At 53.5% G+C, this 15,197-nt stretch overlaps 1 protein-coding gene across 1 annotated transcript in view; it reads right to left on the reverse strand.

Moving 5' to 3' along the window:
• The window catches only part of LOC123392814 (astrotactin-2-like), a 251,911-nt gene extending 237,792 nt beyond the window's left edge, over nt 1-14,119 (reverse strand). Inside the window, exon 1 of the mRNA XM_045082908.1 lies at nt 13,490-14,119. Coding sequence (XP_044938843.1) covers nt 13,490-13,988 — 499 coding nt within the window. The 5' untranslated portion in view covers nt 13,989-14,119. The remainder of the gene's footprint in view (nt 1-13,489) is intronic.
• Between the last annotated feature and the right edge of the window lie 1,078 nt (nt 14,120-15,197).

The following is a 15,197-nucleotide window of genomic DNA, read 5'->3' on the forward strand; positions in this document are numbered from 1 at the left end:
AGGGGAAAGGGGGGTCCTTCCCTTGAGGCCTCTGCAGCAAGGGGAGGTGCTTCAGTGGGGCCAGGAGAATAAAGTGAAGAGAGAAGAGGAGGCGGGGAGAGAGACAGGGGGAGTCCCACTATTGGTAGACAACTAATTGGTTACTTTGGGCGGTCAGCTTCTCCAGGCTCTCTCCCTGGGGGAGACTAGAAAGAAAGTAATTGAAGAAGGTTCCCTAACAAATTAGTGTGATACTGGGCTGGAAAATTTGAGTTGCACCTGGATTCAGAGCTGAGGGTTTGATCTTCAGAGGCCCTGAGAAGGGTGCAGAGAGGTAGGGAGGGAAGCAGGGCGGGAGGCTTTGTCCTGCTGCAGCGGCTTCGGGCCTCAGAAACTCCTTCGGGGAGCCCTGCTCTCCCTCCTGGGCCCCTGCTGAGCTGAATGGGCTGAGAGGAACCTTAGGGGTCACAGGGTTCTATCTCATCACATTAGAAATGGGTCGGGGTCCGGGGCGGGGGCAGTCATAATACGGAAGGGACAGAATGACGGACAACCCAGCAAAACTAAGACCAAACCCAGGACTCCTGGTTCTTAGTCCTGACCACCAGATCACACTTGCCATGAAGTTCCATGAAGTCTTTACTCACGAGACTTCCTTTGAATTGCCCTAAATCCCACCAAGAACAAAGTAAATGGGGAAGGGGCAGGTCCCAGGGGTTAGGGAGCAGGTCTATTTATTTTAGTTTATTTAGCAAAATAAACAAGTGGCAAAACTGTGCCAAGTGGCAGGCACTGCTTGCCATGCACTACTTACTATAGTTCTTGAAATCCTCCTAACAATCTCGCCCATAAGCAACAGAAGACCCTGAGGAGGTGGGAACCCCCACTAAGGTGTTCACCGACTATTCCCTCACTTGGCCAGAAAATACGCACTCAGCGCCTACTGTATGCACTGTCCGGCACTGCATGGTGTAGGGAGCAAAAGGATGAACGAGGCACATTCCCAGGGAGCCATGGCATGAAGACTTTTGAAAATAAATGGGACAGAAGGCTATGAAGGGAGAGTAGACCAGGGTGGTGCTACTTTGGTCAGGGAAGACTTCTTAGAGGAGGTGATACTTCAGTTTCACGAGCAAAGGAGAAAATGGAAGATGATTTCAGAGAAGGCGGCAAACATTTAGGATTTTTCTGGACTCTGGAAAGGAATTAAGATTTTTGTTGTTGTTGTTGTTAAAAAAATGAGAAACAATGAAAGATTTTAAACAGCAAAGAATGAGAAAATCTAACTTGCTTTTTTGGGGGCGGGGGAGATCACTCCGGTGATGGAAAATACCAAGGTTGGCAAACTTTTTCTCTAAAGGGACAGTTAGTAAATAGGTTAAGCGCTGTGGGCCAGATAATCATTGTTGCTACTTCTCAACTCTGCTGTTGTAAAGGCAAAAGCAACCACAGACAATTCGTATGTCCATGATGAGTGTGGCTGTGTTCCCATAAATCCTTATTTATGGATACTGGTGTCTGAATTCCAAGTCATTGCCACATACCACAAAACGATATTTTCCTTTGGATTCTTTTCACGTATTTAGATACATAAACTAACAAATAAACAAATAAATAGGCTCACAGGCTATAAAAAAGAGGGCAGCCAGCTGGGTTTGGCTCGTGTGCCACATACGGGTAGTACAAAGAGAGGAGGGGGACAGAGATGTACCAGGAAGGAAGACAGGAGACGGACAGGAGACGGAGACCATAGCCCCCATGAGCAAGAACAGTGGCTTGGATGAAGGTTATGGCAGCAGGAAATTATCAGCAAATCATACGGAGAGTCATTTTAGAAGTAAAACCAGCAGGGATGGCTGGGAGAAAGAATGAGGGGCAACAGAACGGAAATTTCAGGGATGACTCCTTCACTCGAGTAATCGGCAGGACGGAATTCTGATCTCCCGAGATGGGGGAAATGTCGGAAGAGCAGGTCTGGGGAGCAACTCACATACTGGCAGGGTGACCCCTGACAGAAGACGGAGAAACACAGCGTCTCTGGGGCTTGCCAGATAAAATACAGGATGCCCAGTTAAATTTGAATTTCTGATCATCAGTCGTCTTAAGTACAACTATTTCCCAGTACTGCGTGGGGCCTAATTCTTCTAAAGCAAGTATTCATTGTCTGAAATTCAAGTTTAACTGGGCACCCTGTATTTTAGGTTTTGCATGTATTTTTATTCACAAAGTATGCAACCCAAGCGGGGGCGGGGGGAGAACATTTGCAGCGGGGGGTGGGTTGGTAGGAGGGGGATCTTTAAGCCTTGGAAGAGAGAGAGATTACTCAGAGGGGGTAAGAGTGGAGTTACAGCAAGGGGTTGGCCAGGTGAATCGGGGACAAGAAAAGCACTTTAAGCAGAAAGAACAGCGTTTCCATTCCAGGGTCAAGTGAGGGGAATGTTCCCGGCACCCTCAAAGCTGTCCATGAGACGAGAGCATCAAATGTCATGAGGAATGTCAGGAGATGAGGCTAAAAGGTACCCAGGACTCAGGTCCCTGAGGGACATACTAAGGAGTAGGTACCATGGTTAAGGTTTACATTCCCAGGCCCCTCCTGGTGCCTCAGTGAGTCTAGGAGACGGTTCTAAAGTGATTCTAATGAGTCGTTAACTTTAGGGAAAACTGGGCTAAATAATCGGGAACTTTCGGTCCTTCAAATTCCTACACATTCCAAGAGCCTAGGAAGTGGCTGCTGGCTCTGAAACCTTGAGAAGGGTAACCCAAGTCATCAGAGCAAAGGCAGTATGGTGTGAGCGTGCATGCAGCCTCCCCTGGCGACTCCTGAGGGAGCTCTGTCCATCTGGAGGGAAATGGAAGGTCCGGGACGTTCGCACAACCCCCAGCCCGACTCCCAAACAGTCGCTCTGCGTCTGGCACCTGGTTCTCCTTGGGCGCGGTCTCTCAGCTCGGTGCCACGGAGACCAGCAGTCTCTGTGACTTTCCTCGCCACCCAGCCCCCTTCCGTCCTCCACCCACAGTCCCCACTGAAATGATTCCCCCAAACGCAGCTATTACTGTGACTGGAAATCTCTTTACTGCTGATTCTGCTAATGGAAATGTTCCTTCCCTTTTCGGCTGCTTGCAAAGCCACTCGTGACTTTCCTGGGTGCTCGAGAGCAAGCTTTTGTCAGGCAGCCACCACCAGAAGGGAGAGAATTCTGCCCCGATGGCCTCCTCTGACACCCACCTGCCTCAGACTTAGGCTCTGAGAGCCTCTCTGTCCAAGTTGTCCTCAGACGACCCTGGAGCCCCTGGCTTTCCTGGAGTTCCCCCTGCTTCGGGAGAAGGAGCAGGAATCGATGGTCAGGTTCATCCTTTCTTGCCTCACAGGAGGGAGTCGGGGTGGGGAGGAGAGAGATGTAAGAGGCACAGAGTAAAAACCCCCTCCAGACGCTCTGCTCTGATGCTTTGCACACACCAGGTTCATATGAATCAGACTCAGCACAATGCTGGGCGCGGAGGAAACCCTAGTCGGCGGAGGGCTCTGCAAACATAATGTTCACAGCAACCCGGAGACACCATTCTTATCTTGTCCTCACTTTACCAACGAGCAGCGGAATACGGACAACAGCAGCGAAGTAGAGCATCCTGGTCTTGACTGGGGGCTCTAGGTCTCCAGAAGGAGCTCCTGTCCCCCTCCCCTCAGCACACTGCCTCCCAGTCAGAGGAGCTGGGCTGCAGCCCGGAATTTTGCTGCGCATTAGCTCTGGGACCTTGGAAAATGTACTTCTCTTGGCTAGGTAAACGAGGGAGTTGGGCTGGATCTCAGAGGCTTTATTTCACCCAGTTCTAATATTCTAGGAAAAGGATACACTATTTGGATTTTTACAGCATTCCAATATATCTAAATATCCTATACTATTATATATATCCCGTATGCATAGATAATGTCATGTAACTTCCATTCTCAAGGTGGGAACATGAAACCGACACAGTGTTGGTAAGACGGGCTCGGTGGTGGGACGCCTGGGTGGCTCAGCTGGTTAAGGGTCTCTCTTCAGCTCAGGTCAGGATACAAGGGTCCTGGGATTGAGACCTAAATGGGCTGCTGGGCTCCCTGCTCCCTGCTCAGCGGGCAGTCTGCTTCTCTTTCTCACTCTGTCCCTCTCCCCTGCTCCTGCTCTCTCTCTTGCTCATGCTCTCTCAAATAAATAAATAAACAAACAAATAAATAAAGTGCTAGGTAGACAAAACTCAACTTGGAGTAGAGAGGAGGAGTGCCACGGACGTGCACGTGGTCAACAGGGGGCTATGGGTCTGACAACGGATGCCTGGGCACTTTCTAGAAAGAGAAGATCGAGCCTTTCCACGTGCCTGGAAGGACTAGACCACAGGTTCCCCCCATAGGACACAATGCCTCACATAAGAAGGGAACTGGGAGAAGAGGAGAGTAGGGAGGAAGAAGGGAGAGGAGGAAGGGGAGGGGGGAGGAGGAAGGAGACAAGAGACTCAAAGGCACAGAAGTGTAGGTCCGTCCTTGTCGAGTAGTCCAGGATAATGAGTGGCATTTAGAGAAAACCAGACAAGGCCCGGTGCTCTCTTGGCAACGTGGCACGGAGCCGGAGGGCCTGGGGAGATGCTGAGCCGGCTCCTGGCAGCGCTCAGACAAGGTGCTCAGTCCCTCGGGTCTGTGAGGCTGTCCCACCTGCAGTTCTGATAGAGAAACGTCTGCAATATCTTGGTCATGAGAACGGGAAGAGAGAAAAAGTAAGAGAGGTTGTCAAAGAGATGACAACTCAGATGCACGCCTCATCCTGTGCAGGTGGGAGGCGAGAGAGCCCGGGGTTTAGAACTGTGTAATGCTGTGTGGTCTTGGGCGTGTTCCTTAACTTCTCTGAGCCTCAGCGCTCACCTAAAATATAGGATGAACCTGGTCTTTCAGCTCTATGGAGAGGATGAACTGAGAGTAGAGCTGTGCCAGCGGGACACCTGGGGCACAGTGAATGTTCAGCAGACCTTCTCACAGCCTGCTTCATGCTGGAATGGTAGTGTCTGGAACACCAGCACCCGTCCCCCCGCAACCCAGCTCTAGGGCCCAGCCGCCCTTCCCCCGGGTGGGAATAAGACACACAGGACCAGGAGTCAGTAGACTGAGATCTGGTTCCTGCTTCATCACTGCCATGCTACAGGATCTCGCCTTCCCCATCGTCACTTAGAAGGGCTTTGTTTTGATGCTACCCTAGATTATTTGGGGGTCCCCAACCATGGTGCGCCATCTTCCCCAAAACAGTCAATGCCCCTCGGTTGGCCACAATGCAAAGATTCCAATCCCTTATCTGGCTTCCATGATTCTCAAGAGAAGGTCTTCCCTAAACCCAGCACACTTTCCTCCAATCAAACTGACCCCATTCCTCATCCCATCAACACCCCCAGAATTAGAGGGAGCTAGAAGGCACAGGGAAAGGCTACGGGTGCTCAGAAGAGGGAAGATTCTATGGAAGAGGTGGTGTTCTAGCTCGGATGTTAAGACACAGGAGCGGAATTCCAACACCCCTCCAGGTCTGCCCAGTGTGGACTCTCCCTGTAGGCCAAGCCACCATTCTCCCTTACCTGAACCGACTCCTACACACCTGCCTGCTTCCGTCTTTGCTCCTACACAGAGAGGCCTAAGGAAGTCTTTCCAAGCATAAGTTAGATGTTGACACTCTTCCGCTGAAAATCCTGCCTGGATCTCCACCTCACTCACAGTGAAAGCAAAAAGCCCAACGGTGGTCTGTCTGTACGACCCTGGGTGCCTCCCCATGTCCTCTCCCGTCCCGTCCTGCCTCCCACCGCTCACTCCACTCTGGAGGCACTGGCCTTCCTGCCAGGCCGTGGGCATTCCAGCTGTGCTCCAGAGCTGTTCTCGGCCTGGAATGTTCTTCTCCTACATATGTGCTCGGCCAACTCCTTCATCACCTGCAAGTCTTGGTTCTACTCCTGCCTTCTCAATAAGCCCCTCTCCCTCCACTCTGCCCAGTACGAAAACCCATCTCCTCATTTCCAAAATTTCCCGGTATTTAATTTCATGTTGTTCATCCTCTCATACTACATAATTTTCTTATTTGTCACGGGCATTGTTATCGTCCTCTGCTCACCACCCACCCACCCACTCACTCACTCAGTCATTTCTACATACGAGCTCTCTGAATACGCGAATCCTCTGTCTTTTGTTCTCTGCCACATCCTTAGCACCTGGAACAGGGCTTAGCACATTGTAGGTGCTCAGTTAAGGGACCAGTCATTGTTAGGGTCCTCATTTTTATTGCGAGTGGCCGCCAAGGCTCAGATGTGCAACTCCAGTGGGGGGTCAGGAAAGGCTGCAAAGATTAGGTGACATTTAAATTCAGTCGTGAGGGCTGCCTGGGCGGCTCAGTCGGTTAAGCATCTGCCTTCGGCTTAGGTCATGATCCCAGGATCCTGGCATCCGTTGGGTTCCCTGCTCAGCAGGAAGTCTGTTTTTCTCTCTCCTTCTGCCCCTCCCCCCTACTCATTCTCTCTCTCTCAAATAAATAAATAAAATTTTTAAGAAAAAATTCAGTCTTGAAAGGTAAGAAGGAATCTTCCCGGGGGAGTTAAGGGACAAGGGAGGGTTCTTACAATAGGGTACTCCGGGCAGAGTCTGATCTTGGCCCTTGGACCACAATAAGAAGCTTGAACTTCACACTAGGAACTGGGAGGAACCAGTGTAGTGCTTTAGGAGAGAACAGCCACGATCAGATCTGGGCTTTTAATGAAATCACTCTGTCTGCAAGGGCGGCTGTAGATTAGACAGGATAAGAGTAGAAGCAAACAGTCCATTAGGTTGACTGCTAACATTGAAGTTTAGAGGATGTTGAGGTCTGAGCCTGCCAGGGGCTTTGCCAATGGGGCTGGAGTCATGGTTCCCCTTCAGGGGAAAACCCGGATAGTGTTTATCCAGCGGCAGCCTCATCAGTGTTTGACTCACCAGCTCTGGTGCACGCGCTCTCTCTCTCTCTCTCTCTTGCTATAGTTAATCTTCTGTTGCCACTAGCTGGTCAGTGGGAGAACTTGGGAAAGCAAGAACTCTGTAACCGACGGCTCCCTAGAATCTGCTCCACCTTAAGGTTAAATCCGACTTTCTTGCCTTTCCTGGATAAGAGCAGGCTTCTTCTGCTCACCTCCAAAGGCAGCTGGAGGAAAAGCAATGAGGCTTCCTCCTCCCCCAGAATAAAAAACTATCAGCTCCGGTTCTCAGGAGAGATGGGAGTCAACCAGCTGGGTACTTGGGCAGGAGAATAAATTCAGTTTCCCTGGGGTTATTTTTTTCTGTAGATATTTGCGTTGTTTTTGGGGGGGGGGCAGGGGGTGTTTTGGTTTGTTTTGGTTGCAGGGAGAAGAGACAGTGGTGCACTTGACGTTCAGCCCAGTTTCAGACACTGAGATGTGTTTAACCCCAGAGCCACCTGTTCGAGGTCCAGGGTAATGGAAAGAAGCACAGAGTGAGACCCAGGATCTCTGGGTTCAAGTTTGAACTGCTGGTCCTCTATGGGAGGACCCCCACGTTACCATATAAAATACTGTGTGCTTTCTGAGCATATAAAATACTGTTACCATGTAAAATACGGTGAGCATATAAAATACTCTGTTACCATATAAAATACTGTGAGGCTGGAAGCCCATCAGCACGGACAGTCATGGTCAAAGTCTTCATGACGTCACTCAGAGAAGTCACTGCCACTCCCCATCCTTCTCTCCCTGAAGCGCATGTGTTCCCACCGTCCTGTACCAGCCAAGGCCAAATTTACAGCAAAGCGAGGAGGTGAGAAGCAGAGACTTTGCTTGCCAGAGGCCATTTCAAACCCGCCAAACTTGCTGTAAATTAAAATTATAGAACGCTCTCACAGCCCGAGGGCCCAGTTCAGGAAAAACCGCTCAAGTTCTGGGTCACGCCCAAGCCTGCAGAACTGGGCTATCGCAGCGGGTGTCACTGACCCCCAGAAACAGCAAATCTGGCCGGCCTCGAGGGACTCGGAGCCTCTGTAACACGGCCCAAAGGCATCCGCCTCTCTCCTTGCCCCACTGCCCTCTCGGGAACTTGGTACTTTCCGAGAGCAGATAATACATCTCTATCTCCCTTGATTTTTAAATATATTTCTTAAGGTTTGAGCTGGCAAAAGGCCAGGGACGGGCGAGGAAAGGGGGTGGAACGAGGAAGATTGAGATCAGAGTCCGCTGAACACCCCCTCCCCGGCTGGGGCCCTTATTCGCAATATCGCCCAAACCCGGACCATCACAGCAGGATGGGACCTCAAAGCCTAAGCGCTATTCAAATACTTCATTTAGTGATAAGGGACCTGCTGCCCAACGGAGAAAATAAGATATCTATTTTTTTTAAGCCTAGATTCGTTTGAAGATATCAAATTCTCCCTCTTATCCACCCCACAATCTCTCTTTCTCTCTCTCTCTGGTACCTACAGGAAACAACACCGGAATTGGTTTTAATGAACATTCTGTGGCCAGAAATCCCTACAGAAGACCCAGATTACTACTAACTATATCTGGGTTTTTTCCCCCTGCCTGTTAATCACTGGCATCAACCTTCAGAATCAAACCAGGAACCAAAAAGGGGAAGTAGCCTCACTGTCTCCCAGGCCTTGGGCTCTGTCTCCAAATGCCTGCCAGAGAGCTGTGCAGTCTCCGCTGGAAGGCTTCCCCCCACACGAATCCTATAATCATTAGGGGTCAGGATGCTGAGTTCTGGACGGCTCCCTGGGAACCATCCCCCTGTGGGGGCTGAACTCCATCCCCCTAGCATTTAGACCTTCTGAACCAGTCAGAGAAAAGCATGTTCTTCAATCCCTGTTGACATTTGAAGGTAGCTCCTTCCGCTCTTTGTGAACTGTCCTCCGTAGCTAAACTCCCTGCTTCTCTCAACCCTTCTGATTTGGTGCCTGAATCCTCATTCCTTCTGCAGGCTTTTCTCTTCTGGTCTCCATTTTTGTTGGTATTTTAAGGAATCTTTGCAGACCAGATCTACTCATGCAGGTGCATTTAGACGCACTACTGGATGGGCTTTCCTTCTCTACGTGCCCTCCCCCAAATACAGAGCAGACGCCTCAGCTGTGGGATGCCTATGCCAAGCAAGGCAGCTTAGAAAGAAATGTTGACAGTGAGTGCTTACTCCATTTTATCTATTTTTTCCTCCTTTTGCAGAATCAAGGCTGGTGGTAAACAGTCCAGCCTGCCCACTGTTAAGTGCAGGGAGCAGGATGTCATTTCCCTACCTGTGGGCATGAAAGCTAAATCCAGGAGCAGACTCCAGGGCTGCCTGGAGGCAAATGAGGACTGAGTGATGTGCTGGTTCACCTCTGAAGCCCTGTACTGGCTGTTGCTCCTGCGCAAATTCTTTCTTTTCAATCAGTCCTTTGCCCACACCCTGTGTTACCAGCCAAAGAAAGGAGACAGTGAGAAACAAGAGGAGCTAGTCAGAGTAACAGAGTGCATCAGGGCACTTCAAGTTCATAGAATCTCTACACCGAATGATTATTTTAGGGCTTCTCTACCCACTCATATTACAGCACAAAGAACTGAAGCTCTGGGGATAAATGACTTGTTCAAGGTCACAGAGGGCCACAGCTGAGATTTCCAGATCCTAGCCAACATGAAGTTCCCAAGCCACATTGGAGTTTCCAACCTCTCCCCCACCCTATCCTTCTAAGGCATCATTTTTTTTTTCTCCCCTTTCTGGAAGTTTCCCCATCCTTCTCTGAATCTACAGAGAAGATTATCCTGAATATCCTGATTATCAGAATTATCCTGATATTCTGATTATCAGAATATCCCTGATATTACAAAATATATAATCTCCATCACTCACTGGCACCATGACATAGAATGCCCCCGACATCCCATGAGTCATGGAACTTTGAGCTGGTAGGGTCATCGAAGGTCAAGCCTTACTTTCAAACTAGCATATTTTTTAGCACCCAAGTGTAGCTGAAGAGACCTTAAGAAATGTTCACATCGGGTGGATGACTGGTGTCCTTCTCGCTAGGACCCTGCACCACGCCCTGCATAAATGCAACCATATGTATGCCAATGCATTATTTGCTAATACGCAACTACCAAGAGTGTAGATATCTGGTAGAATGGGATTCCAGAGTCAGGTCTGCCATTTCCCCACTGTGTGACCTTGGACTAGGAAACGGACCTCTCTAAAAATGCTTCCTTAATCTGTAAAATGTGGATAACAGAAATGCCCACTTCATACATTTTATGGGAATTAATAATAAAAGTCAAGAGTAAACCTCTTAGCACCTCATTAAAGATTTAATAGCCATTTGTTATCCCTTGATCACTTTCAAGGAAATTCACTTTGTCAGTGCCGTTGACTTACAATCAGATTCTAAAGAAGAGGCTCAGACACCGAAACTTGGGGGAAATTTCAGCTTTTGGGGTAAGCTTCTATCTACATAAAGCATGCGGGAACATGATGGGAGAGGAGGACTATGGACAGGCTTTATCAGTAATAGAGCCAATAACTCAAACAAGAGAGACAGAATGGAGGGAGAGGGGGGCCAGGTATGCAGACGACTTTGGTGACTGGGGATGGTAGGCAACATATGCAAAATAACCTTGAGGTCCCCCAACTAGACCGACAGTAAAATGGGAATTCTTTTATTTGTCGGCTCACCCCCCCCCCCCTTTTAATGCCAGGGACATTTTCCAACCACCAACTCTGGGTCCACAACCCAAAGCATGGCCGGAGGCTTTGGCAGACACTATCACCCCCTAGTGGTGGTTCCGTACACCCCACTATTGGCAGGATTTGGCTTTTACTGACTGCACAGGCAACCGAGGCAGGTGCCATCTCCAAGTCCCTTGAACTGGCCAGGAAGTAGTAAAAGACTCACTCAACACACGGGAGACAAACACTAGTCAAGGCTGTTTAAAAGGTCTGAGGATGAAATGATGGGATGGAGCTACCCCAAGACCTTGGGAAAGATAAGGCCATAAATGACTCTTAGTACTCCCCCACCCCCACCACACACACACACACAAACACCGGCCCTCCTTTGCAACCAGCCTGGCCCTCGCAGAGCTCATTGTGCACTCCATGTTTACGTGCAAACAGTAGAAGACCAACACAAATAAAAAACCCACGTCTCCCTACACAGCTCCTGCTATACTCGGCCATCTGGTGACTACCTCGCTAGCCAAATCCCCGGAGGGAGCGCCTTGAGCTGCCAGTCCAGGGCGCTGGGGGGAGAAGGAGGAGGCGGGACACAATTCCCTACACACTTCCAAAGGGCTAGGAGCTGCCAAGGGGGACAGCAACCCCCCACTCCTCAGCAGGCAGTCCCCAGCCACCAGGCTCAGCTGCTGTGCGTCAGAGAAGGTGGAAGGCTCCAAGTGGAGGGCGCCAGGGGACTCTCCAGCCCAAACTGGAGCCCCAGGGGATTCAAGACTTGGAGCTCCTTACTCAGCTTGCCCCAGCTCCCAGGCACCCTCTCCTTCCTGAAAGGCAAAGTTGAAAAAGGCTGAGATCGCCAGCTTCCGGCTATAGCTAACTGGACCCGATCCTGCACATCCTCGGGGTATTGGAATACTCTGGGGAATCCTAGCTCCCAAGTCCTGCCATTCTTATGGCCCCCATTATGCACTTATGTTGAACAGCCGTTCAATAAGATTCCCACTCCTGACCTCTTGGGACACCCTGGAGTAGAGAGATCACGAGGGTGTAAGTGGAAGGGTGGAATTGGAAGTGGTGACCAAGGGAGCCCTTTGTGGCTCCGGAAGGACCCTTCCCTGCAAGGAGGCAACAGGACTTAGCCCTGAGCCCAAGGTTAGGCTTTCGCCCTAAGGAACCCCATCTCCACCCTCATCCCCTTCCCTTGGAAATGGGCAGGCCCACAGGTGCACGTGGGAAGAGATAGTGGTGTGTGTGTGTGTATGCGTGTGTGTGGTGGTTGAGAGAGAGAGAGTGTGTGTGTGTGTGTGTGTGTGTGTGTCGCACGCTAGACGCGCCGCCGCGGGAAGTCCCCAGGGAACCTGCAAGGCGCTCTCCCGCCGCGCCTCCCGGAAAGCTCAGCCAGCTCAGGTTACAGCCAGCTGGGAAGAGCCCGGGAGCCAGAAACCCGAGGCACAAGCTGCGACAGCGAGAGGGGCCTGGGGCTCCCTCAGATCTCCAGAGGCGGCCAGCGTAAATGGGAAGAGGGCGACGGTCACAAAAAACACATGAAAAAAATATTATGGCTCCCAGGAGAGAGGCTTATAGTCTATTGATTAGGCTTTGGGGCTTCTCAGGCAAGCGAAGAGTTAACCTCGGAGGTTCAAGTCGGGATCCCGAAGGCGCTTCACCCGCGAGATGCCGGAGCCGAGCCCGATTCCGAGAAGGCACGGATCCCGGGAAGAAGAGCTCGGAGACTCCGGGCGAGCCCTCCGCGCCTTCCAGGCGCTGTTGTTGGCCAGACTCCGACAACCAATCGCGCCCCGCGCCCCCAAAAGGGGAGGAGAGCGAGCGATCCGCGAGCGCGGGAGAGCTAAGGGGGAACATTTTTGTAAACGCTCTCCGAGATAATTAAGCTATCAATTACCCGGGTGGGAAATCAGCCGCGCTTCGCACAGCTCCTCGCAAGGGCCGACTCCTCCGGGATTGGCGCTGGGAACCAGCAGGCAGCAAGCTGCTGGCGAACTTTCCGATTAACTTTTCCATTTGAGCCCCCACCCCACCCCCACCCCTTCCCGCTTCCCTTCCGTGTTCTCGCCTTTAAGTTATTATTATTAGTCCAGTGACAGAGCTGCGAGACAAACCTGCTCTTCCTGGGAGGGGGACAGTAATGAGACTGCGACGGGGGCCGGGGCGGGGGCGGAACAGAGGATCTAGTAGTGGAGACCTTGGGCTCAGAAGCCCACTCTTCAGAAATCACTCAATTCTCCCCAGCCCCATTTCACAGATGGCCAAAACTGAGGCCCAGAGAGGGGAAGCGACTTGGCCAAGGTCACGCAACCCACACGGAGACCGAGTTTATGCGGGTTGCGTGATGCCACACGGAGCTTCTCCGCTCCGATTCTTCAGGAAATCTGTCGGGAAGAGCGGCGCCTCCAACTCCGAGACGAGAGTGAGGGGGCGGTAACCACGGGCGGCCAGTGACCGTGCCCCGAGCAGCGGCGGGCGGCCAGACCACCCGGGTCCCCAGCGGCAACACACTCAACCCTCTGGGTTTTCCGGCGTCGGGGACGGATCACGGCAGAGCTCAACGCCTGGTCTGAGAGACTAGGGGACAGGTCCCCACTGCGGGAGTGTTGGCACGCCCCCGAGCTCCCGCCAAGCGCTCTTGGGGACCTCCTGCCCGTACTGCTTTCCAACCACCTGTACGCCCTCCGGGCCCCTCGGCTGCCCTCTCCCAACCCCTACCCCGCTCGGGGCAGCCCGGGGCGGGGATCCCCAGGGCGCCCCCACCCGTCCGGCTTCACTTAGGGGCTCCCGGCTCCTTGGGATCCCGCGTGTGCCGGCGCCCAACCTTACCCAGGGTGAAGAAGGGCAGCTCCGTGTTGTCCAGGTCGTCTTGCACCGCGATGCGCCCCGGCAGCTCGTTACGCACAAAGAGCAGGAGGCGCGACTCGGCGGCGGTGCCCGCGGAGCCGGCGGAGCCCGAGGACGCGGCGGCGGCGGCGGCGGCGGCGGCTGCTCCGGCCCCGGTCCCGGTCCCAGTCCCGGCCCCGGCCCCGGCCCCGGCTCCGGCCCCGGCGCGGGCGCCGCTCCAGCCGATGTCGCTCTCCCGCAGGGCGGGCAGCGTGGACACCGTGACGGTCTTGAGCCGGCATGGGCTGTCGGGCTCCCGCGAGGCGGCGGCGGCGGCGGTGGCGCCGGCCAGCAGCGGCCGCGGCGGCAGCAGGAACAGGAACAGCAGCAGCAGCGGCGGCGGCGGCGGCGGCGGCGGCGGCGCCGGGTGGAAGCCGAGCCTCAGCCGCCCCCGGAGCCCTGAGCTGGGGCCGGGGCTGCGCCGGGCGCCGGCGGCGGCCATGGCGGGAGGGGCTGCGGTGCTGCGAGCGGCGGCGGCGGCGGTGAAGGAGGAGGAAGAAGAGGAAGCGGCAGCGGCGGCGGACGCCGGAGCGAACCAGGACGCCGGAGCTAAGGAGCCGTGGGAGCCGCTCGCCAGCAGCCCCCAGCTCCCGACTCCGCCTCCCGATCGGCCCTGGACCGCCCCCCCGCGCCGCCTCCCCAGGCCCCGCCGCCCGCCCCCCCCTGCCTGGCTCCCCCCAGCAGACCCCGGGCGTTCCGGAGGCTCCGCCCGGCCTCGTGCAAATCCCAGTGGCCCCCTTTTCTCTCCCAGGATCCCCCGAAGCTACCCTCACAATGTTCTTTAGCCACACCACCCCTCTCCGAATTCTCAAGACTTAAGGACCCCTCGCGCCTCCTTTAATTCCTCCAGGCTCAACCCAGCTCGCCCAGCTTCAGCCCAGCCCTGGTTCAACCCTCGGGCTGCACCTGGGGGCGCGCCTTCGCCCTGCGGGGTTCCAAGCCCCGCCCTCCTGGGGGTAGGGGACGCCTCTTAATGGCCAAGACTTAACTTTGTCTCCCCACAAGCCCAATGGCAAGTCCTGTTCCCTCTTCTCGCCCCTGAAATAATTCCTTATGATCTCAGAGCCCCCTCTTCACCCATTTCCCCACAACACACATCTTCAATCCCCCCACACACCAGGATCCCACCTCTCTCCCCCACCCAGGCCTCCGCGGTTGCATTAAATCCTTACAGACTGAGGCGTGTCCCATTCCGCCCTCTAGCCCCCCAAGGTTGACTCTGGTCGGGAAGCTCTGGTCCCCTAGCTGCCGCCCTGCAAGCCCGCCCACTCTCGCGCTTGTATTTTGGGTCCCTACTCTGAGCTTGGAGCAGCTCTACTTGGCTGCTTCTGTTCTCTGTGTGAAATTCCTGAAAAGGGTGCGAGGTAGAGACCTACTACTCTGTCTGTTTCTGGCTCCCACGGGCTCCTACACCCTCCGCCCCACCCAGAGGAAGGGTCTCTTCACCAATTCTTTGCCCCAGTCCTTCTCCTAGACTGAAGTTGATCTGTGAACCTAGGCCCCCAGACTATGGCCTTCTTTGGCCTTGGGCTGATCCTGTCCGACCCACTTACCTGGGATTCTCCAGGGAGCCCTCCCCCTCTGCGGGGACACAGTGTCCCAGCAGCCCCCTTCTCCGACCCGCTAACCTTTCTTCATCTCTCCTAGTTCT

This window comes from Mustela putorius, unplaced genomic scaffold, assembly GCF_011764305.1.
Source record: "Mustela putorius furo isolate JIRA1106 unplaced genomic scaffold, ASM1176430v1.1 tig00000596_pilon_pilon_pilon, whole genome shotgun sequence".
In the NCBI taxonomy this organism is placed as follows: Eukaryota; Metazoa; Chordata; class Mammalia; order Carnivora; family Mustelidae; genus Mustela; species Mustela putorius.